A 24,174-nucleotide genomic window follows, 5' to 3' on the forward strand; every position below is an offset into this window, starting at 1 on the left:
ACTTGTTTCTGGCCTGGAGGGGCAACATGAAAGCAGGAGCTGAGTCAGGATGGGGATAAAGGAGTGGTGAGGAGAGAAGCTTGAGTGGGGTGCTGGGAAATGTGACAGAGCACAGCCAGCGGAGAAGAACACAGGTGCAGGCTAGGCAGGAATTTCAGTGAAGCTTTGGAAGCAAGGAGATTTAGGTCTCTGCCAAAGATGAGGGAAATCAATGAAGATGTTCAGGAAGTGGGAAAGAGAGACTTTGCTAGAGGAGCAGGAAAGGATGGGGAAATGGGCTGCAGTGAAGGAATCCTATCCACTGTTTCCTAACAGGAGGTGGGAGCTGCAATGCAAAGCCTCTAGGGAGCATGGCTTAAAGGAGCTGGGCATTCTTAAGGATCTAGTCTAGGTCAACCATGGCCAGCTGTACAAACTTCTGTCAATCCCTGTTTCCATCTCACAATTTAAAAGGCTGGGAGAAAACAATTCCTCTTTTTTATTGCAAGGCTCCTTCACTGCTCAGAATGGACAATCGGGGGTGCCTGCCCAACACAGATAATACAATGTCAAAAAACTAACTGCAGAGTTTGGTGATGCCAACCTTTGACCTGCAGCGAGAGCAATGGGAGATTGTCCATTGGGTGGCCGAGGCTCTTCACAGGTTCGCATCTCCACCTCCACCTTATCCAGGTACTGCAAACACAGCAAGGAAGAAGTAAGCATGATATTAAGACTGAGGATGAGCATTATGGTCCTAGGTTTGAAATACATAGGGGGTCACTGGAACTGCTAGGTCAAATACCAACAAGGTGGACTCTACCTTCCCCATCATTCTCAGGGAATTCACTGTGTGTGAGTGGATATTTCAAATGAGACCTTAAAAACCAAGGTCCCATCTACTCTGCATGGACATTGAAAATTTCACAGAGCGCTTTTCATAAAAGTAAGGGGGTTGGCTGAGCAACCTTGACTGAAGTATCTATCTTTCTCCCCATTTCAACTCTGCACCTGGTAGGTGCACTCCACTCTCATGCAGCACTGCTGCTGATCCCTGTCATACCCCTTTGCTTGCAGCCCCTGTGCAATCTGCTCACAGATGTCCACATTTCTACAGCTTGTCTGTAGCTGTGTTTGTGCAGCCTCTTCTTCCCACAGGCCCCAGAGACCCAATACTTCCTCTCTACTCCAGGCAGGAGCATGTCTAGTGTGTGGAGCTTGGCACAGGTGGCTGGGCAACTGCACACAATGAGGGTGAACTGTTAGTTAACCCTCAAGTTGGGAGATCAGAAAAAAACATTTAAAAAACCCATGGAGAGGTTTCAAGGTGGGGTGCGGCTTCCAGTCTCTGAGAGTGGAGTTTAAAGTGCTGGCCAGAGCAGTCACTGTTGTAGAGAATGGAACATTATGGGACAGCTGCTGGAGGACTGTGAGGGTTGTTATAGGTCATACAATATCTATGCTCGCACATTGACCTCAGTAGGTGAACCATGGCTTTATGAGCAGCAAAGAATCCTGTGGCACCTTATAGACTAACAGACGTTTTGGAGCATGAGCTTTTGTGGGTGAATACCCACTTCCTCAGATGCATGTAGTGGAAATATCCAGGGGCAAGTATATATATGCTAGCAAGCAAGCTAGAGATAACGAGGTCAGTTCAATCAGGGAGGATGAGGCCCTGTTCTAGCAGTTGAGGTGTGAAAACCAAGAGAGGAGAAACTGGTTCTGTAGTTGGCAAGCCATTCACAGTCTTTGTTCAATCCTGAGCTGATGGTGTCAAATTTGCAGATGAACTGAAGCTCAGCAGTTTCTCTTTGAAGTCTGGTCCTGAAGTTTTTTTGCTGCAGGATGGCCACCTTAAGGTCTGCTATAGTGTGGCCAGGGAGGTTGAAGTGCTCTCCTACAGGTTTTTGTATATTGCCATTCCTAATGTCTGATTTGTGTCCATTTATCCTTTTCCGTAGAGACCGTCCAGTTTGGCCGATGTACATAGCAGAGGGGCATTGCTGCCATATGATGGCGTATATTACATTGGTGGATGTGCAGGTGAATGAACCAGTGATGGTGTGGCTGATCTGGTTAGGTCCTGTGATGGTGTCGCTGGTGTAGATATGTGGGCAGAGTTGGCATCGAGGTTTGTTGCATGGATTGGTTCCTGAGCTAGAGTTATTATGGTGCGGTGTGCAGTTACTGGTGAGAATATGTTTCAGGTTGGCAGGCTGTCTGTGGGCAAGGACTGGCCTGCCACCCAAGGCCTGTGAAAGTGTGGGATCATTGTCCAGGATGGGTTGAGATCCTTGATGATGCGTTGGAGGGGTTTTAGCTGGGGGCTGTATGTGATGGCCAGTGGAGTCCTGTTGGTTTCTTTCCTGGGTTTGTCTTGCAGTAGGAGGCTTCTGGGTACACGTCTGGCTCTGTTGATCTGTTTCCTTATTTCCTCGTGCAGGTATTGTAGTTTTGAGAATGCTTGGTGGAGATTTTGTAGGTGTTGGTCTCTGTCTGAGGGGTTAGAGCAAATGCGGTTGTACCTCAGTGCTTGGCTGTAGACAATGGATCGTGTGATGTGTCCGGGATGGAAGCTGGAGGCATGAAGGTAGGCATAGCGGTCGGTAGGTTTTCGATATAGGGTGGTGTTAATGTGACCATCACTTATTTGCACTGTGGTGTCAAGAAAGTGGACCTCCCGTGTAGATTGGTCCAGGCTGAGGTTGATGGTGGGGTGGAAGCTGTTGAAATCGTGGTGGAATTTTTCCAGAGTCTCTTTCCCATGGGTCCAGATGATGAAGATGTCATCAATGTAGCGTAGGTAGAGAAGGGGCATGAGTGGACGAGAGCTGAGGAAGCGTTGTTCCAGGTAGGCCATAAAGATATTGGCATATTGTGGGGCCATGTGGGTGCCCATAGCAGTGCCACTGATCTGGAGATATATATTGTCATCAAATTTGAAATAGTTGTGTGTGAGTATAAAGGCACAGAGCTCAGCAGCCAGTTGTGCTGTGGCATCATCAGGGATAGTGTTCCTGACAGCTTGTATTCCATCTGTGTGTGGGATGTTTGTGTAGAGAGCCTCTACATCCATGCTGGCTAGGATGGTGTTTTCTGGGAGGTGACCAATGCATTGTAGTTTCCTCAGGAAATCAGTGGTGTCACGGAGATAGCTGGGAGTGCTGGTGGCATAGGGTCTGAGTAGAGAATCCATATATCCAGACAGTCCTTCAGTGAGAGTGCCAATGCCTGAGATGATGGGGCGTCCAGGATTTCCGGGTTTGTGGATCTTGGGTAGTAGATAGAATAACCCTGGTCGGGGCTCTAGGGGTATGCTGATTTCTTCTGGTGTTAGTGTAGTGTTAGTGTAGGGAGTGTCCTGAGTAGATGCTGTAGTTTCTTAGTGTATTCCTCAGTGGGATCTGAGGGAAGTGGCCTGTAGAATTTGGTATTGGAGAGTTGTCTGGCGGCCTCCTTTTGGTAGTCAGACCTGTTCATGATGACAATGGCACCTCCTTTATCAGCCTCTTTGATGATGTCAGGGTGGTTTCTGAGGCTGTGGATGGCATTGCGTTCTGCACGACTTAGGTTGTGAGGCAAGCGATGTTGTTGTTCCACGATTTCTGCCTGTGCACACCGGCGGAAGCATTCAATGTATAGGTCCAGACTGTCATTTCGACCCTCAGGAGGAGTCCATGTGGAGTTCTTCTTCTTGTGCTGTTGGTGGGAGGGCACCTGTGTATCAGTGCGATGTTCGGTGTTGTCCTGGAAGTATTCTTTGAGTCGGAGACGGCGAAAGTAGGCTTCCAGATCGCCACAGAACTGTATCATGTTGGTGGGGGTGGCAGGACAGAAAGAGAGTCCCCGAGATAGGACAGACTTTTCTTCTGGGCTGAGTGTGTAGTTGGATAGATTGACAATATTGCTGGGTGGGTTAGGGGTACCACGGTTGTGGCCCCACATGGCAGGTAGGAGTTTAGACAGCTTACAGTTCTTTTTCCTTTGTAGAGAGGTGAAGTGAGTAATGTAGATCTCCTGTCTTATTCTAGTGAAGTCTGCTTGTGTAGAAGTTTGGTTATTAATGAGAGTCTCCAGGTTAGAGAGCTCTTTTTTGATGTTTTCCTGTTTGCTGTATAGGATGCTGATCAGGTGGTTCCTCAGTTTTTTTGATAGAGTGTGGCATAATCTCTCACTGTGGTCTGTGTAGTATGTAGATAGCAGTGGATTTTCTACCTTTAGTCCATTTGGTATGATGTCCATCTGTTTGCATTTGGAAAGGAAGATGATATCTGTCTGTATTTGTGCAAGTTTCTTCATGAGGTTGATGGATTTCCACTTTATGCCGTTCAGGGAGGTGATTTGACTGTGTGACTAACTGGTGCTTATATCAGCTGGAGACAAATTTGAGCATAGAGACACAGACAAATAGGTTGACACAAATCTACCTAACTTTGTAGTGTAGACCAGGTCTCAGAGGTTGCTGCATTTCAGTGCTAATGTACACACAGTCTACAAAGTACCTTGAGATCCACTGAGAAAAATCTATCACTAATTTCACATCTACTTGTAGAGAACACTCTTATTATACACTTGAAACCAAGTTTAGCACCCTGGGGCCAGTGGGAATGTCATCTGGGTAAGTCTCACCATATCCCAGGAATGTGTACTGTTCCCTAGGGCTATCCAACAGTTGACCATAGGACAGCTCAGCAACCTAAGAAAGGCCTTAGGGTACATCTACAATGCAAAAAAACCCAACAACCATAAACCCCATGGCAGCCAGTATCAGAGCATGGGTCAACGGAGTCAAGCTCATGGGGCTCATGCTATAGCATTAAAAATACCGCTGCAGACACTCCCTCCCTGGAGCTGGGCTATGAAACCTAACGCAGGGGGTAGGTCTCGGAGTGTGGGCTCTAGCCCCTTCACCAGGTGTCAAAGCCAGGCTCCAGTCCAAGCAGAAACGGCTATACACTGCTTTTTTTTAGCCCCGTAGCATGAGCCCAAGTTAACTGATCCGGGCTCTGAGACGTGCTGCTGTGGGGATTTTTGGCAGTGTAGGCATACCCTTAGAGACAAAGACACTTACTTCTATGAGACCTGGGTGGTAAAGAAAAACATTCACATCTCATGTGACCTTAGAGAAGCCTCTGTGCAATGGGCTGGATTTGATCAGCAGCTGAGATGTTACGTCACAAAAGCTTCAACACCTCTAGCAGTAAGAACCAATTGTCCCTTTGCAGGTACAATCCCTTAGCTAAGATTTATTACAAAGAAGGAAGAAGACCAAAACAAAATATTACCAGACAAATCGGGTGCGTCTTCAGTTTCGTCCACTGGATCTGTAAAGACAGAGCTCGAGTTGCAGAAGATGCCTCAGTATGCATAGGTTTGAACAATTTCGGGGAGACACAGTCGAGCCCCCCTGAGATCAGCTCACTTCAAGTCCTGCTGTGCTCTCAGAGTTGATCACATAAAAACAGCACTGTGACAATACAGGTTCACTGTGTCTCACTGACTCCAGCTCAAATGGGCTCCCACAGACAACCGAAACGGTGTTCCAACGACCTGCTGCGTAAGCCCAGATTGGCTTTTGTATTTCAGGCTGAGTCTTTTCCTTTTCATGCATCATTACCAGCAATATATGCTCTGCAGCCCAAATTCAGATTTCACTTATGCATGAGCAACTCTGTTGTCTTTAATAGGTTTGTAATCAATTAATTCAGGCTGTAACTGGAATTTACTTTTCAGTTCTGTAGATTATGCTCAATCTGAATACAGTCCATTTACCCCCACTGACCTGTGTTTGCTCTGCAGTTCTAGGAGGAGCAAGAACTAATGCTTGTTACTAAACTGAGCAGATCCAACTTTGAATACATACAGGGAGCAGCTGAGATGAGTAAAAGGAGCTATTTTTACAGTCATTTGGCAGAGCAGAACCACACTTTAACAGAAAGTCTTTTCCATATGCTAAATGCTTTTCCATTAATTTAGTGTAACTGTGTCTAACATCAGCTGAGGTTAAACAAACAAACAACTTCTCATTTAATGTCAGCTGAAAAATTCCTGAGACAAAAAGCACTTGGAACAAGATTTTCAAGATGAAGAGGCCCATTCTCTGTGCACAAGTGCAGCTGTGACTGCATGTGCAATTACTGCAATGATACTAGCAAGCTGGGTAATTGTGGGCGCAGAGGCTTGTAAGGTGCCTAGCAAGTCGTTTTTCACATGCTTTTACCCAATTTGTACATTATTTCTGATGTCTCCATTGCTGAAAATGTGATCTTTAAATAACAGTTACTGCATAGAAACTCATGGCACAAGCAGGTTTTCAAAGAATTTCAATCTGAGTTTATTTACACTTTACATTCCTGTTTCAGTCCAGTTTGGCGGTTTGTATGAACAGCCAGGGCAACCTGGGATGGCTGTTTCACTCTTTCAGCATTAAAGAATGAGGAAGGGGCAGGATATGCCTCAGCTACCACAATTTAATTTCCAGTTGAGAAAGCTGACATCCATTATCAGACGCCCCAGATAACATCAAATGCAGACTGACATTAAGTGGGCTGCATTGTGTTTGGAGGACACCATTAGCGCGGTATCTCAACTCACCCGGATGGAAGCCTTGTTACAGTAGACACGGGTGATCGCTAGCCAGGTGGGCAGATCCAACACATTCTGCAGCACCTCTTCATCCAGTTCCAGGTTGGTCAGCTGCCCCTGACCTTTCAGTGTGCTCAGGTTGATTTTGTCTGGAGAGAGATTCTTAGTAAACCTGTGAGGAAGAAGAGTTAAGAGGCAATATAACAACAACTTCCAGTGTGTCTGTGTCTTCGTAGAGGAGGGTTATTTTGAGGGTCTTTGTTTGCAAAGAACCTCACACATTCAGGGGATGAGAGAGAGAATAATAGGGACACCATAACACCATACACTCGGCAGACCATTGCATTTCTATAGTGCATTGTGTGAGCTGCTGTGCCAGTTTTGCAGCGTCCAGTTGGCCCCCGATTCCCGAACCAACTCCCATTGACTTCAATGGCAACTGGGTCAGTTCCCTAAAGAGACATAAGTACATTCATCATGGAGATTGGCCCACTATAAACACCGAGAGAAAGACAGAGAAGCAGTTTTGGTCCAATATTTCCTTTTCTTTTCTTTTTTTTTTAATAATAAAGCATAAGAGGGAGGGAGGTCACAAAATGATCAGACATCCCACCCCACAGAAAAATCTTCATTAAGCTTGAACTGAAGTTGCAAGAACATAGCCAAAACTAAAGGGGGGAAAAAGAGAAAATTACAGTTTAAAATATAGGTGGGAAGGCAAGGTTGTTAGGTGTAACTTGGAATTTCTTGTCTTTCAGATGTTTTGATTATACAGAAAAGGACAGAGTTAATGCCATCCCTAAAAGTGTCTTCACCCGAGGCATCCTCCATATAAGCTCTGACAAGTATTTTGGTATCATAGCTAGCTGACAGTTAAACCCTGGGTACTGTGGCGGATCAGCAAAGAAACTTGGTGAGTGTCTTTAAGGCCCATATAATTTGGCATTTTAAATGTTTTAAATCACAACAGAAGAGAGCACTGGAAACCCAGAAATTAATGCAATTGCATTAGGGCACAAAGGAAATGAAATTGAGTAGAAACAAATGCAACTGGACAATAGTTTCACTTCCCAAGATAAGTAGCATGCAAAACAATATTAAGAAACTTATAGCATCTATGGTGGAGATAGATTAGATCAGTTTTATTGATTGCTCATATTATTGTCAGGGGAAGTAAAGTATTTTAAATAAATTATTTTATCCATCTCTTTAAATACTAGTCTCAGAGCCAAACCCATTCCTGTCCCTCATTAGTGAAGCTGATTCATGCTCACCAGTGTCCCAAGCTAAGAAACAGGGTTATACGTGGTCAGCGAAACATCAGTGTGCCTGCACCGAACATAATCCTTCACCCTGCTTTTCACTGACCAGCTCAGCCACACCCTGCTTTTCTTCTGGCTATCATCAGCTGCTGATCTCTCCTGTCTCAATTACCCTTCCCAAGAGGCTTTGCCGTTTCCAGATCTGCTGTATGTACGCTGGTGTCTTGAAATTCCAGATGTGCCACACATTTGATGGATGAGAACAATTTGATTAAGGCCACAAAAGAGTGGTGCAAAGGATTCTGGCGCAAATCTGAAAGCACCCAGCTGAACTGGAAATACCAAGGATCCTTTTGGAAGTGTACTCAGGAGACTTAGGGCAAGCAAAGGTGAGGGCAATCTAAGAGGAAGGTAATGGTGAGCTGCCAAGAGCCCTGCATCAGCAGAATGATCACAAATTGCAGCAGGATGCAGGATTTTTCTTCTTCCCAACTGAGATGGCCCTGCCAAAAACTGGGATACTTGGCAGGTACATATTGGTGCATAAACAGGGAAGAAAACAAAAAGCAGCCATGCTAGATTCAGCTGTGTTAGAAATCTTGGAATGGTTCTTTCTCATGAATGAAATGCACCTGTCCTGCCACCCGCTGGAAGAGTTCAGAAAAGCTTTGTTCCCAACAGCAGCAATTCGCCAGGCACTTGCGCTTTGACGAATCTGCTTCCTCTAACCCACCAGGAGTAGTTCAGGGATGGGGCAGGGGGGAGGGGGATTCAGAAGTTTGGTAACAGAAATGGAAATTTACGTAAATTCCTGAGTTAGTGAAAGAAGTTAGGTGACTCTGCTCCTTCACAAGGTTGCAAGATTTCTCATTCAGATAGTAAGTTTGTGAATAAAGTCAACAGAGAGCAGCTTAAAGTTTCCCCGGGGCTTTGGTCCAGCCAGTCCCCACGTCCCACCTACGCTGCAATGACCACAGTACTATATTGAAAGACATGTCCCTTGACACAAATAAAAGATGGTTCAATCTCACAGTGTAGATGAGACTGAACCATGTTTTAATTGTGTTACTGAGCCGTAGGTCAGCCCTGCAAAGTCCAGAGATGTGGTGTGTTTCAGGACTATGGTACAATCCCATCTATGGCAAAAGAGAAAGTTAGGATTTGACCATGTTGTAACCAGGTCCCTCAATACGCAGCCAGCCAGCCTTGTTTGGAGGCAGAGCCTGTTGAAGAAGAGGTCTTTGGCCCTGGCAAAGGGGATTATCAGACCCAGCTGGGGAAAGGTTAGGTAGCTCCTATGAAGGACTGAAAGAGCCCAGTTGAAGAGAAGGCTGGAGGAAGGAGGGCAGCTCTTGCGGCAGTGCGAGAGATGTAACGGGAAAGGTCTCTGGGCCCCTACAACCTGTGTTGGTCGAGGAAATAGCTTGGTTGTGTGTTAACTTATGAGTTTTGGGTTTGAATAATAAACTGCCCTGAAAGAAGGGCTAGAACAGGGGTCGGCAACCTTTCAGCAGTGGTGTGCCAAGTCTTCATGTATACACTCTAATTTAAGGCTTCGCATGCCGGCAATATATTTTAATGTTTTTTAGAAGGTCTCTCTCTAAGTCTAGAATATATAACCAAACTACTGTTATATGTAAAGTAAACAAGGTTTTCAATATGTTTCAGAAGCTTTATTTAAAATTAAATTAAAACGCAGATCTTATTAGTTTAGTGTGATCCTTGCTGAGTTTTCCAGTGTTTGGTGGCACCTATTTAGATGCTTTAAGCTGCACACAGGCTTCTGAGTGATCAGTTGTTAACCGGCTGGAACCCCAGATCGGCAGCTGAGGTGAGTGGAGCTGGCAGCTGGTAGGGCTGAGCAGGGCCGAAGTCTGACAGGGGGCCTGCGCTGGAACTCCAACCAGAAGCAAGGTGAGTGGGGCTGCAGCTGGGACCCCGGCTAGCAAGGGGCCAGCAGCCAGAACCCCAGAGCAGCGGAGGGCTGAGTGAGTCAGCTCGCCCAGCTCTGGGGTTTCGGCAGTGGGCTAAGCATCTCTGCCCGTCCCGCTCTGGGGTTTCGGCCGCCGGCTCCTGCCAGCTGGGGTCTCAAACCACTGCCAGCCTGAGGTTCCTTCACCCAGACCAGCAGCGGGCGCTGAGTGGGACTGGCAGTGGGACCCCAGCTGACAGAAGCCTGCGGTGGAAACCTCAGAGCGGTGGTGGGCTGAGTGGCTCAGCCCACCGCCGCTCTGGGGTTTCGGCTGCTGGCTCCTGTCAGCTGGGCTCACAGCCCGCTGTCAGCCTGGGGTTCCAAGGGGCCAGCAGCGGGAACCCCGAGAGGTGGTGGGCTGAACGGCTCAGCCTGCCCCGTGTGCCATCAAAAATCAGCTCACGTGCCACTTTTGGCATGCGTGCCGTAGGTTGCCGACCCCTGGGCTAGAACTAGACTTTGGGCATGGAATCAGTCCTTCCTGAGCTTGGGAGACAGGCCAGCAGCCTACCATAGACTGGATCATGACCACATAAGTTGTATTTGCCTAGCCAGTATCTCACTGTGATGTCCGACTACATGGTTCCCCCTCTGCACTAAAGGGAAGCCAGTGAAGGGCTGCAGCTTGCATAGCACCACAATACCAAGGGATTCAGAAAGGATGGAGTGTTTCTGCCAGATGATTTACTCACTGCTCAAGCCAGAGCCATTTCACACATTGCTCCATGCTAATTCTAATTCTGCACAGCGGCCCAGCAAGTGGAGGAAAAGAAAGGCCCTATTGTCAGCTAGAGCAGGATTAGATTCACAGGTTAGTCACACGCTGCAGTTCTCTCACTACCCTTTCCCTGCACTGGCCTGGCCGCGTGTGCTGCTTCATTGTGCAAGGCACAAAGACAGTCCTGAGCAACTGGGCCAGCAGCTGGGGGGATAGCGAAGGTGGAGGGAAGAGAGGCTCTGGTGCTGTTTCATCAATCTCACCACAAGAGCGTGAGTTGAACTGGGAAACTGGCTGGGATTAGTTGCTTATCAGCCAATCCAGAATTTCCTCCAGAACAATGTATTTATCCAAGTGAACATTGTGCCAAGGCAGAATCTGAAGTGAGGAGAGAAGTAGTTATGCATTTCACTGCAGACAACATTCTCCTCCTCTTAGGAGAGGCTGGGACTTGAGCAGCTGCGAGCTTGCCTGCTGCTTGTGTTTCCACACCATTCTCTGCAGTAATGCTTTCTGCAGGGGACGACTGCAGTATGAGACCTCTACAAACTTTAACCTGCCATGTAAGTTCTCGCCTTTCCAGACCTAACAAGCTAGTATATCAAACTGTTTGTCCCCCATCACATGACAGCATAACACACCTGTCATTGTCTCAGGCTCACACAGAGAGGCCATCCTGTTTACTTTAGACAAGTATTTCCTCATTAAACCAGAGGCAACTCTAATATAAAGCACACATGAGAAGCCAGCTAAAATCAACACAGTTCTCAATTATTATATGGCAAAATCTGGTATGTGTAAAATTACATATTCCAGCATGTGTGACATTCTACAGGTGACAGGTTCATTAGAGGAGCATAAACAATGAGATCTTACATATCTGTAAACAAAGAGAACTAAAGATCTCAAAGCACGATGCCTATCATCTGGTTCCTCATTGGGGACTGAGCCTGGGCTCTCCAGAGATAAAGCATGAGCCTCTATGGCTTGAGCTAACAGATCAAATCCTCTAACTGAGAGCCGCAGCAGAGTCATACCCTCTGTAAACAGGCAGAGAGAACAATGTATAACACACGCTGACTAGTAGAACGCCAAGAGCACTTTGCAGACATTAACTTGACATTGACTTATTAGACTTACAAATAGACTCATTCTACAGATGGGGAGGCTGAGGCCCAGGGAGGTGCAAGGAACAGAAAACCAGCTCTCCCCAACATCTAGTCCTTAGCATACTTCCTCTGTTGCGACATGCTGCTCTCAACTGGTACACTAATGCAGCAGTGTTGGTTGTATCAGAATATTGCAGAGACAGAATAAATTTATTGGACAATCATCAGCATCTCAGCCATAGGCAGAGCTGAAATCTTCAAACTGACTCACTGATGTAGAGAGATATTAAATAAAGCCAGAGGAATACAAAGCAGGTTTTTAATACAAGTGTAGGGGCCACAAGAAGTCCTGCTGAACTGATATGAAGATGACCAGAGCCAATGCTGCAAGACTCTACGGAACAGTCCCTGTTAGCAGCCAAAATGAATATGAAACTTTAATTTACAGTGCCTGTGGAAGGGGGCTTGGGGAAGATTTAGGAACAAGGCAGAAACGTAAACAGTTGCATGAACAGAGGATAGGTCAGTATGATGTCTTTAGCCAAACCTCATACTGCCATGTAAACAAAGTGGAGTTTTGAAGCAGATCTAAGGGCATGCTCAGCTCACTGGGTATGTCTAACATGGCAAGCAGAAACCCATGGCACCAAGTCCACTGCAACGGACATGGGCTCATGGAGCTTGTGCTATGGCATTAAATACAGCTGTGTAGATATTCGTGTTTGGCCTGGAGCTCGGGTTCTGAAGCTTAGGGAGGGTTTCACAGCCCAAGCCACAATGTCTACACAGCTATTTTAAGGGCAGTAGCATGAGCTTAAGTTCGTAGGCCTGGGCTCTGAGACCCACTGCCACGGGTTTCTGTTTGCCATGTAGATGTAGCCAATGAGACCACGTGCCCTCACACTGGTTTCTAAGCTCCAGGGCAGGCCAATGGGAAAGTGTAGCAAGTATCCCCCAACAAGCTGATCCTGACAACTTTATTAGCTGGAGATAGTGCTTTACCTGGCATCAGTCAATATCCCCATACACCGTGGCCAGCTCTATGGTTCACAACACACAATAAACCTGTCAAGTGTTCAAGCAGCAAGTGAGAGCTATTACATCAATGTGGGTGGAAGACAGAGTGGGGCAGATGGGGGGGATCTAAGTCAATCTTCAGATTGCTGCAGCTGAGAACACCTAAGGACACCTGAGGATTCCACATGCAGCAATTAAAAAAACACTATTCCAAATACTGTGCCTGTCTTTGGAGGGAAAGATCTCAGACTGCTCAAGAGGTAGTATAAGATGATGTCACAGTAACAAACCAAAATATAACTGTGCAGTCTAGAGGAGCAGGGGATTTCCAGTCAGAACTCCTGGGTTCTATTACCAGCACAAGCACTGGGCAAAGCACTTCTCTATGCATCAGTTTGCCCATCTGTAAAACCAAGTTACCATACCTACCTCACAGGGCTGTCTCAAGGATAAACAGACATATAGAAGCATGAGCTTTCGTGGGTGAATACCCACTTCGTTGGATAAAGATCCAGACTAACACGGCTACCCCTCTGATACTCAAGGATAAAGGAATTCTTTGTAAAGGGCTTTGAGATCCTCAGATGAAATAATTTTCAAATTCAAAATGTCATAAGCAGGGCGGTGCATGGCAGTACAGCCGCAGGGAATTCAGAAAGATGCCTAGTCTTCCCAGCAGCTTCAAAGGAAATACTTTGATCAATCTCAGCAGAAGAAAAGTCCAATGACTGCGGATAGGATTTTAAACAAAGTTTGCTGGCAGACTCTCTCCATTCATGCTGAATGGCAGTATGATTTTTGGCAGCATGCATTGCTGGCTTGGATAAAAGTGAATGGAAATAGTTTGTGGCTGTTAAGAAAACTGACTGCATGGACTATTTCCATTTCTCTTGTTCCAAAGCTCTTTAATAGAGAACATGCAGCATTAGCCAGTATATTCAAAGAACAACACTCTTCCTGGGCCTGCCAGGAACAGGATCAGCAACAGCAACTCATACACACATACTGGCTCTCTCTCTCAGTGACCGATACCATTTCATCCTCTCAAACATCACCTAGTCAAGACAAGTCCAAATTTGATTTGCAGGGTGTGATGGTTTGGGTCACAGAGACCCCCTTGGGACTGCCACCTGATGTGCTGAGACTACCTCTGAGCCTGTTTTCTCTGGCAGCTTGTGACTTCAGTACCCTGTCTTGTTGAGCCAGACAAGCTAGCCTGCTGCAAACAGACCCAGGTCTGAATCACATCCCCCAAAAGCTGCAGGCTTAACTGAAAACAGCTTAAGAAGCGTACCTGTCTCCAGCACCCAGATACCCAGTTCTCAATGCGGTCCAAACCCCAAATAAAGCTGCTTTACTCTGTATAAAGCTTATACATGGTAAACTCAAATTGTCCGCCCTCTATAACACTGATAGAGATATGCACAGCTGTTTGCTCTCCCCAGGAATTAATTACTTGCTCTGGGTTAATTAATAAGTAAAAAGTTATTTCATTAAATATAAAAAGTAGGATTTAAGTGGTTCCAAGTAATAACAGACAGAACAAAGTAAGTTACCAAGCAGAATAAAATAAAACACGCAAGTCTAAGCCTAATACATTAAGAAACTGGTTACACATAAAATCTCACCCTCAGAGATGTTCCAATAAGCTTCTTTCACAGACTAGACTCCTTTCTAGTCTGGGCCCAATCCTTTCCTCGGGTACAGTCCTTGTTCCAGCTCAGGTGGTAGCTAGGAGATTTCTCATAACTGCAGCCCCCCTTGTTCTGTTCTACCTCCTTATATAGCTTTGGCACAAGGCAGGAATCTTTTGTCTTTTTGGGTCCCACCCCTTCTTCTAAATGGAAAAGCCCCAGGTTTAAGATAGATTACAGTAACAGGTGACATGGTTACATGTCCTGTGAGACCCCAAGCCCTCATTCTTCCTGGCCTGACTCACAGGAAGCCTTGCAAGTAAACAGAGCCATCTATAGTCAATCGTCCTGGTTAATGGGAGCCATCAAGATTCCAAGCCACCATTAATGGTCCACACTCTGCATAATTACAATAGGACCTCAGAGTTGTATTTCATATTTTTAGTTTCAGATACAAGAATGATACATTTATACAAATTAGGATGACCACACTCAGTAGATTATAAGCTTTGTAATGATACCTTACAAGAGACCTTCTGCATGAAGCATATTCCAATTACATTATATTCACAGTCATCAGCATATTTTCATAAAATCATATGGAGTGCAGCGTCACACGGGGTACTGGCTAAAACTCACTACCACAGTCCCCAGTATCCACAGAAAACTTTCAAATGGCTAAAGACTCTGATTGTCTTCTTAGTCATAGCAATAGGAAACAGAGAGACAGGATCATAGTAGCTAGAGATAGATGTCTAGTCTTGTCCATGCCCCAGTGACCTATGTAGAACTGTTCCCTGCAATCTATTTTCTAGTGTTTTGTCTAATCCAGCTTTAACCAATTCAAGTACTGGGGCTTCCAACAAGGCTTTGTGAGAATGAACAGATGCCACTATTGGCAAATTTTCTCTTTCATCCCATTGCTTCTAATTATACTCCCACAGACCACCCTAAATTATCTCTCTCCTTTCTTAGCATTTAAACCTCTCTGTTTTCTGAATTGTCTCTGAATCAGCAGCATGTTTTTGCTAGTCATGTGCCAGAACTGGATGCCATATTCTAGGCATGATTTTCCCACACCCCAATGCCAAGCTCTGAAGTGGAGGAGAAAAGAGGCCTGTCGGAGCAGCTGTTTTTAAAGATAAACTAGCAGGATAAGATAACAGATAAAACACTGCCTATATGGTTTAAAATCATGTTTAAGCTACAGTAGTTTACTTGGATGTGGGCTGTAAGAGCACAGTTCTTTGGGAAAAAATATACCTTTGGTGGTTTCTGAACTCCTGATGGTTTAGCTTTCATTTGCTTTAGAGAGTTTTTTGTCTGGTTTTTGGCAGGGAAAAAAATAGGAGCATCAACCTCACTCTTCCATCATTAACTTTAAAAGGATATCAAAGGTGGGGATTTCATTACTCAGAGAGCTAGTATCCAATTAATCTCCTTGTACATCTAGATGTCAAACCTACTTACTGCAAGAGAAAGTTTAGCCAAAGTTGATTGCTGGCCTGAAGCCAGCTTATAGCATTAACACATGTAGAAATCAATATCCTCATTTGTAACTGTCTGGCAGATGCAGCACTGTCTACAATTGAGCAAATATTTCACCTGCAGGTAGGAAGGATTAGATAAAAAGTATCAGGAGGGATGTCTTAAAGCATAATTCTGATCTCCTTCTGCTCATCAGCTCTTGGTCCCTTCCCATTATCTTGACACTGCTGGTGCAAGAGCATTCTCCTCTGCAGGTCCTGCCATCTGAAAATACACTTGCTATCTCTATAGTCTCCTCTCATCTCAATTTCTTCTCCCATTGCTATTCTATAACTATAACTAGCATCTACATCTAAATATATCTATTTCTATTAATAGTTTTGCAACTATGGGTAAATGTGAGCAGTGATTAGTTACACACTGTATGACAAATGCCCCTGATTTTAATTTAGATAGCTACAGGATAGGATAATATATTGGCAGATGTATATAATTATTACCCACAACACTTACTACTGTTACAGAGTAGCAGATGGAGAAGATATTGAAGTGTGAATAACAGAAGGAACAGGGTAAATTTTCAGCTGAGATCTGAAAAGAGATGGAGAGACCGAGAGCTGAAGGGAAGCTGCTTTTGATGCTAGGAGATGCAGAAGAAAAGGCTCTTCTGTTAACAGTGGTGAACTTATGGGAAGGGACCAAGAGATCCTTCCTTAATTTGAAACACAAACACAACATTTAAACACGTATATAAGCAGAAAAAATAGAGAATACTAGAAGTTAGAAATGGAACAAATCAATTTAGTCATATCCAGTCATGCCCTGGACAATGCAGGATTATACCCTACATAGCATATTCCCCAGTGTCTTGTCTAGTCATGCTTTGTGCCACACAATGGGATTTCCACACTTCTCTGGGGAGACTCTTTCATGATCACCTCTCTCATACACAGGACATTTCCCTCATATTAAGTCTCATTATTTCTAGAGCCAAGAATCACACTCACTTGGCAAGAAGGTTCACCGGTGGTAGAGGAAAACATCAATAATTGTAAAAAACAGACAAACTTTCCGGGAAAACAGAAGCAGAAGCTTCAGATATAATAAATACAATGAATTTGGGAGAGCATCTGAGTGGGGAACTAACCTTAGTTTTGGAAGGAATAAAACTAGGCCAGAAGCCAAAACTCCTTTGAAGTTGGGGAAAGCAGTAACGTGAAAGGCACTACAATACACAGGAGGAAGAACTAACACCACAATTCAGAGGAGAGAAACCATTTTACTAACTCAGGGCTTGTCTACATCAGAAAGTTGCAGCGCTGGTGAGGGAGTTACAGCGCTGCAACTTTGAGAGTGTCCACATCTGCAGGGCACCACCAGCGCTGCAACTCCCTGTTTGCAGCGCTGGCCGTACTCCCGTTTTGTCTCGGGTGTAGAGGATCCAGCGCTGGTGATCCAGCGCTGGTAATCCAATGTAGACAGTTACCAGCGCTTTTCTTGACCTCCGTGGAAGGAGGAAGCCTCTGGTAATCAAGCTGGTTTCCTTTCCCGGTTTGCTCTCTCGGTCCCGGAGCCACCCAGCAAACCGCAGGGAAGGAGACCTGCTTGCTCGGGGTTCCGGGACCGAGAGAGCAAACCGGGAAAGGAAACCAGCTTCGCCGCGGTTTGCTCTCTCGGTCCCGGAGCCAGCCAGCAAACCGCGGGGAAGGAGACCTGCTTGCTCGGGGTTCCGGGACCGAGAGAGCAAACCGGGAACGCCGCGGTTTGCTCTCTCGGTCCCGGAGCCAGCCAGCAAGCCGCGGGGAAGGAGACCTGCTTGCTCGGGGTTCCGGGACCGAGAGAGCAAACCGGGAACGCCGCGGTTTGCTCTCTCGGTCCCGGAGCCAGCCAGCAAGCCGCGGGGAAGGAGACCTGCTTGCTCGGGGTTCCGGGACCGAGAGAGCAAACCGGGAACGCCGCGGTTTGCTCTCTCGGTCCCGGAGCCAGCCAGCAAGCCGCGGGGAAGGAGACCTGCTTGCTCGGGGTTCCGGGACCGAGAGAGCAAACCGCGGCGTTCCCGGTTTGCTCTCTCGGTCCCGGAACCCCGAGCAAGCAGGTCTCCTTCCCTGCGGTTTGCTGGCTGGCTCCGGGACCGAGAGAGCAAACCGCGGCGAAGCTGGTTTCCTTTCCCGGTTTGCTCTCTCGGTCCCGGAACCCCCCTTGAAGCCGCCCAACAGCGCTGCAGTGTGGCCACATCTAACACCACTTGCAGCGCTGGTTGCTGTAAGTGTGGCCACTCTGCAGCGCTGGCCCTATACAGCTGTACTAATACAGCTGTAACAACCAGCGCTGCAAAATTTTAGATGTAGACATGGCCTCAGGCTTTCAGCACAACATAGCAGCAGTCTGTCCACTAAGAACACATGGTATCACTCAATGCAAGAGTTAGAGATTTCAGGCTGAGCACAAGGAAGAGAAATATGCTTAATTAGTATTAGATTTGGCTAATTAATATTAGATATCTAATGCTAATACTTACATTACTGTAGTCAGTATCACATTAACCTAATTAATCAATCTATTTAAAATTAAATGAAACCAATTCGTATCAGATCAATTAGTTCTTTGGAAAATGGAAAGCACCAAGTTATTAATAATACTTATCACTTCCACAGTGATATTCATTTACAAACCATTAACTAATCCACAGCACCCCAGACAGGCAGGCTAGTAATATTAGCCCAATTTTACAGATGAGGAAAAAAGGAGAAAGGTAAAGTGACAAGGTCATACAAGGAGTGAGTGTCAGTGCTAAGTAAATGACCCAGGAGCTCCTGGCTTCTAGTCCTGTGCTTAGTGCATGCTACTCCACAAGGAGAAGCAAGTTCCTTTTAGCATTTAATTTGGACTTGTATAAGGCTATGTCTACACTACGAGATTATTCCGATTTTACAGAAATCGATTTTTGGAAACAGATTGTATAAAGTCGAGTGCACGCGGTCACACTAAGCAGAGTAATTCGGCAGTGTGCATCCATGTACCGAGGCTAGCGTCAACTTCCAGAGCATTGCACTGTGGGTAGCTATCCCATAGTTCCCGCAGTCTCCCCCGCCCATTGGAATTCTGGGTTGAGATCCCAATGCCTGATGGGGCCAAAAATTTGTCACTGGTGATTATGGGTAAATGTCGTCAGTCAATCCTCCCTCCGTGAAAGCAATGGAAGACAATCATTTTGCATCCTTTTCCCTGGATTGCCCGGGCAGACGCCATAGCACGGCAACCATGGAGCCCGTTCAGCCTTTTTTCACTGTCACCGTATGTCTACTGGATGCTGCTGACAGACACGGTGCTGCAGTGCTACACAGCAGCATCCCCTTGCCTTTGCAAGTTAGCAAAGAAAGTTATCAGCCCTACTGTATCATCATGGGTGCTCCTGGCCGGCCTCGGTGAGGTCGGTTGGGGGCACCTGGACAAAAAAGGGAATGACTCCCCAGGTCATTCTCTTCTTTAAGTTTTGTCTAATGGAGAGTCAGTCCTGCCTAGAATATCAGGCAAGCCTACTAAAGAACCAGAGAGGCAAACAGCTGCTCAGGGTCAGAACCCCAGACATCCCGCAGAAATGATGAGCTGCATGCCATTCTAGGGGATGACCCTGCAACAACCCCACCTGTTGCTTCCCTCCTCTCCCACCCCTCCTGGGTTACCGTGGCAGTTATCCCCCCATGTAGTAATAAAGAATGCATGAATATGAAACAACACTGACTTTATTGCCTCTGCAAGCAGAGATCAAAGCGGGGAGGGGAGGGCGGTTGGCTTACAGCGAAGTAGAATGAACCACCATTCTGCACTTGCTCAGCCTATAGCTGAAAATGGGAATCTGTGATAAGCACTAGGATAGAAGCACAGGCAGGACTGAATCTCCATGTGTGTGGGGGCCTTTGGTTGACACTGGTAAAATACAAAATGTCCCAGGATATGTATGTTGGGGGACAGTTCTAAACAGCAGCTTAATTTTTTTTTATTTACAGCCAAATGTAGAGGTCTAAGTATCTGATTGTGAACCCTGGTAGCAAGGGGTAGGCTGGGGTAGGCGTGACCGGGCGGTGCTGCTGACTGGGAAAGCAGCCTGAGGCAGAAGCCTCCAGCTGCCATGATATTCCAGGCAGGACTGGATCTCCATTACACAAAACTTAAAGAAGAGAATGACCTGGAGTCATTCCCATTTTTGCCCAGGCGCCCCCGGCCAACCTCACCGAGGCCAGCCAAGAGCACCCATGGGATGATGATGGCGGGTATCAATCATACTGTACCGTCTGCCATCCGCAAGGCAAGGCAAGGCAAGGGGATGCTGCTGTGTAGCGCTGCAGCACCGCGTCTGCCAGCAGCATCCAGTAGACATATGGTGACATTGAAAAAAGGCGAGAAATTATTTTTTTCCCTTTGCTTTCATGGGGGGGGCTGACGACATATACCCTGAACCACCCGTGACAATGTTTTTGACCCTTCAGGCACTGGGAGCTCAGCCAAGAATTAAAATGGTTTTCAGAGAGTGCGGGAACTGGGGAATAACTACAGTTATCAGTCGCCCCTCCCTTCGTGAGCGTCCATTTCATTCCTTGGCTTTCTGGTACGCTTGTCTCAGCTCCTTAAGTTTCACGCAGCACTGTACTGAGTCCCTGTTGTGGCCTCTGTCCATCATGGCCTTGGAGATTTTTTCAAATGTTTTGGCATTTCGTCTTTTGGAACAGAGTTCTGATAGAACAGATTCATCTCCCCATACAGAGATCAGATTCGGTATCTCCCGTATGGTCCATGCTGGAGCTCTTTTTTGATTCTGGGACTGCATGGTCACCTGTGCTGATCAGCACTCCACGCTGGGCAAACAGGAAATAAAATTCAGAAGTTCACAGGGCTTTTCCTGTCTACTTAGCCAGTGCATCCAAGTTCAGATTGCTGTCCAGAGAGGTCACAATGGTGCACTGTGGGATAGCTCTCAGAGGCCAATACTGTCGAATTGTGGCCACACCAACCCTAATTCGAAATGGCAATGTCGATTTCAGCGCTACTCTCCTCATCGGGGAGGAGTACAGAAATCGATTTTAAGAGGCCTTTATATCGAAGTAAAGGGCTTCATTGTGTGGACAGGTGCAGGGTTAATTCGATTCAACAGTGCTAAATTCGAGATAAACTCGTAGTGTAAACCAGGCCTAAGACGCTTTCAGGAAGTGTCACCTCTTCTCCATACTCCATTCAATAGCCTGACGGGAGCTGGGTTTCTTGCCTACAGTTCTGGAAGTATGGGGAATCTCTACCCTGATTCATGATGCAGTCTCTAGTCAGAGGATTCTGCTATGATTAACTCCAGTGGGGGAAATAGAGCTCTAGGACTGTTCGTGTCTGTAATCCTACTCCACTCCCTCTTTTACTCACAGAAATTAAAGGAAGTTTGGGTTTCAGAGCCTTGGTTTTAGAGAGTACCCAGAGATGTGGGGTTTTTTTTAAACAATTAACAAAATTATGCAAAGCACAGGACTTGGTGGTGATGGGAGACTTCAACTACCTCGACATCTGCTGGAAAAATAATACAGCAGGGCACAGATTATTCTACAAGTTATTGGAAAGCCCAGGAGACAACTTTTTGTTGCAGAAGGTAGAGAAATTAACTAGAGGAGAGGCTATTCTAGATTTGACTTTGACATACAGGGAGGAACTGGTTAAGAATTTGAAGGTGGAAGGCAGCATGGGTGAAAATGATCATGAAATAAGAGAGTTCATGATTCTAAGGAATGGTTGGAGGGAAAACCACAGAATAAAGACAATGGACTTCAAAAGGCAGACTTTTAGCAAACTAAGAGAATTGGTAGGTAAGATCCCATGAGAAGAAAGTGTAAGAGAAAAAAAGAGTTCAGGAGAGTTGGTAGTTTTTTAAAGAACCATTATTAAGGGCACAAGAGCAAACTATTCCAATGCATAGGAAAGACAAGAAGTGTAGTAAGAGACCATGTTGGGTTAAACTGGGAGATCTTATGACCTGAAACTCAAGAGAGTCACACAAAAAGTGGAAACTAGGTCAAATTATGAAAAATTAATATTAAAAAAACAGCACAAACATGTAGGGACAAAATTAAAAAGGCCAAGGCACAAAACAAGGTTAAACTAGCTAGGGGCATAAAGAGTAATAAAAAACATTTTACAAGTACATTAAAAGCAAGATAAAGACAAAAGACCAGGTTAGCCCATTACTCAATGAGGAGGGAAAGACAAGAACAGAAAACACAGCAATGGCCAAAGTGATAAATGCCGTTTTTTTTTGTTTCAGTTAGCAGTGATCAGACGACTAACATAATGAACATCAGTGGGGTTGGATCTGAAGCTAAATAGGAAAAGAACAAGATAAGAATTATTTAGACAAGTTAGATGTCTTCTCTGAGTCATTAGTGATTATCTCTGACAACTCATGGAGGACAGGAGAGATCCCAGGGGACTGGAAAAGGGGCAAATATAGTACCTATCTATAAAAAGGGGAATAAGAACAACCAAGGCAATTATAGATCAGTCATCTTGACTTAGGTACCTGGAAAGATAATGGAGCAAATAATCCAACAAATTAATTTGTAAGCACCTAGAAATCATATGGTAGTAGGTAACAGTTCACATGGATTTGTCAAGAACAAATCATGTCAAACCAACCTAATATCCTTCTTTTACAGGGTAACAAGCCCTGTGGATAGGGGGAAAAGCAGTATATCTGATATATCTTGACTATAAGGAAGGCTTTTGCTACTGGCTCACATGACCTTCTCATAAACAAAATAGGGAAATATAGCCTAGACAAGCCTACTATAAGATGGGTGTACTACTGGTTGGAAAAACATACTCAGAGAGTAGTTATCAATGGTTTACAAAGGCTGGTGTATATCCACTTCTATTGATGAAGTGGTGAACCAATTAATAAAATTGCATTGCTCAAGAAAGGGTCTTGAGCAGTGCAAGACAGTATATCCCTGAGGTACAAGGCTGGGAGCTGGGGGGATTTGGTTCTGGGAGCATTCATGCAATCTAGCTGGGTGTGGGGCTCCATATGCTGTTGAGCTGAGCAATCACAGAGCCTGGAGGGGTTTGCTGCTTGTCACTACCAAAGCATCGAGAGAGACAGCCCAGGCTGGAGAATTAAGGGGGCACAGTGGTCCCATGGTCCCAGGCTGCACCCCAGGGATCTCATCATAGGGAGATTTAGCTTAGACACTAGGAAAAACTTCCTAACTGTAAGAGAGTTAAGCACTGGAACAAATTACCTAGAGAGTTTTGCAATTTCCTTTTTTGGAAGTTTTTAAGAATAAGTTAGACAAACACATAGAAGGGATGGTCTAGATCAATGTTTCCCAAACTTAGGACGCCACTTGTTTAGGAAAAGCCCCTGGCTGGCCAGGCCGGTTTATCTATCTGCCGCGTCCACAGGTCCGGCCAATCACAGCTTCCACTGGCAGCGGTTCGCTGCTCCCGGCTGCTGCTTCCTGCGGCTCCCATTGGCCTGGGGCAGTGAACCGTGGCCAGTGGGAGCCACGATCAGCCGGACCTGAAGACATGGCAGGTAAACAAACCGGCCTGGCCCACCAGGGGCTTTTCCTAAACAAGAGGCATCCCAAGTTTGGGAAATACAGGTCTAGATAATACTTAGTCCTGCCTCAGTGCAGAGGACTGGACTAGATGACCTATTAAGGTCCCTTCAAGTCCTATATTTTTATGATTTCTGTGGTTACACTACACAAATTGTTCTGGCTCTTAGGTCACAGCAGGGAGCTAGGTGATCCAGTAAGTAAACACGCCCCCTTTTCATCTGCCTACACATTTGACTAGTGTCTTGTGTACACAGAAAAGTTATACCAGCCTAAAGTACGGTGTGAATCTGAATCACTAGAGTAATACTGACAAAACTCCCTTGGTGGGCACACTTTCTCTGGTTTAAGAATGCCTGTTTGTTTAGCTTATGTCTCTTTGGAAGGGGTTAAACTAAACCAGAAAAAAACAAACAACAAAAACAAAAACAACCCCCCCCCCTCAAACTCGAACAGGAGTGTCCACCCAGGGAATTATACGGTAGAATTACATTAGTGTAACTTTACCAGTATAACTGGTAAAACTTTCTATGCAGACCAGCCCTTAGGTCACAGTGCAGCAAGCCTGGTGGCTCACCCTGGTTTATCCACAGCTGATGGTCTCTGCTCAGCATTCAGCACAGGATTAGCAGGTGCATTGCAGTAGGGCAGGATTACAGTACACTGACAAATCTGTGTGAAGGATGCATTAACACCAGACCTGCCTGCACCACAACTGGCTCTTGGTTAACAGGGTTATCAGTCTCTGTTTCATGGGCACCACATTCATCTAACTTAAATAAAAGCCGAGACTCTAAACTCTCCAAAGCAAA

At 45.8% G+C, this 24,174-nt stretch overlaps 1 protein-coding gene across 1 annotated transcript in view; it reads right to left on the bottom strand.

Annotated features, from left to right (window-relative positions):
• The window catches only part of UHRF1BP1 (UHRF1 binding protein 1), a 63,367-nt gene that overhangs the window by 27,503 nt on the left and 11,690 nt on the right, over nt 1-24,174 (bottom strand). The window contains exons 2-4 of the mRNA XM_030561326.1: nt 6,577-6,739; nt 5,268-5,306; nt 584-675 (exon numbers count right to left, since the gene is read on the bottom strand). Coding sequence (XP_030417186.1) covers nt 584-675; nt 5,268-5,306; nt 6,577-6,739 — 294 coding nt within the window. The remainder of the gene's footprint in view (nt 1-583; nt 676-5,267; nt 5,307-6,576; nt 6,740-24,174) is intronic.

The sequence above is a fragment of the Gopherus evgoodei genome, chromosome 4 (genome assembly GCF_007399415.2).
Source record: "Gopherus evgoodei ecotype Sinaloan lineage chromosome 4, rGopEvg1_v1.p, whole genome shotgun sequence".
Taxonomy (NCBI): Eukaryota; Metazoa; Chordata; order Testudines; family Testudinidae; genus Gopherus; species Gopherus evgoodei.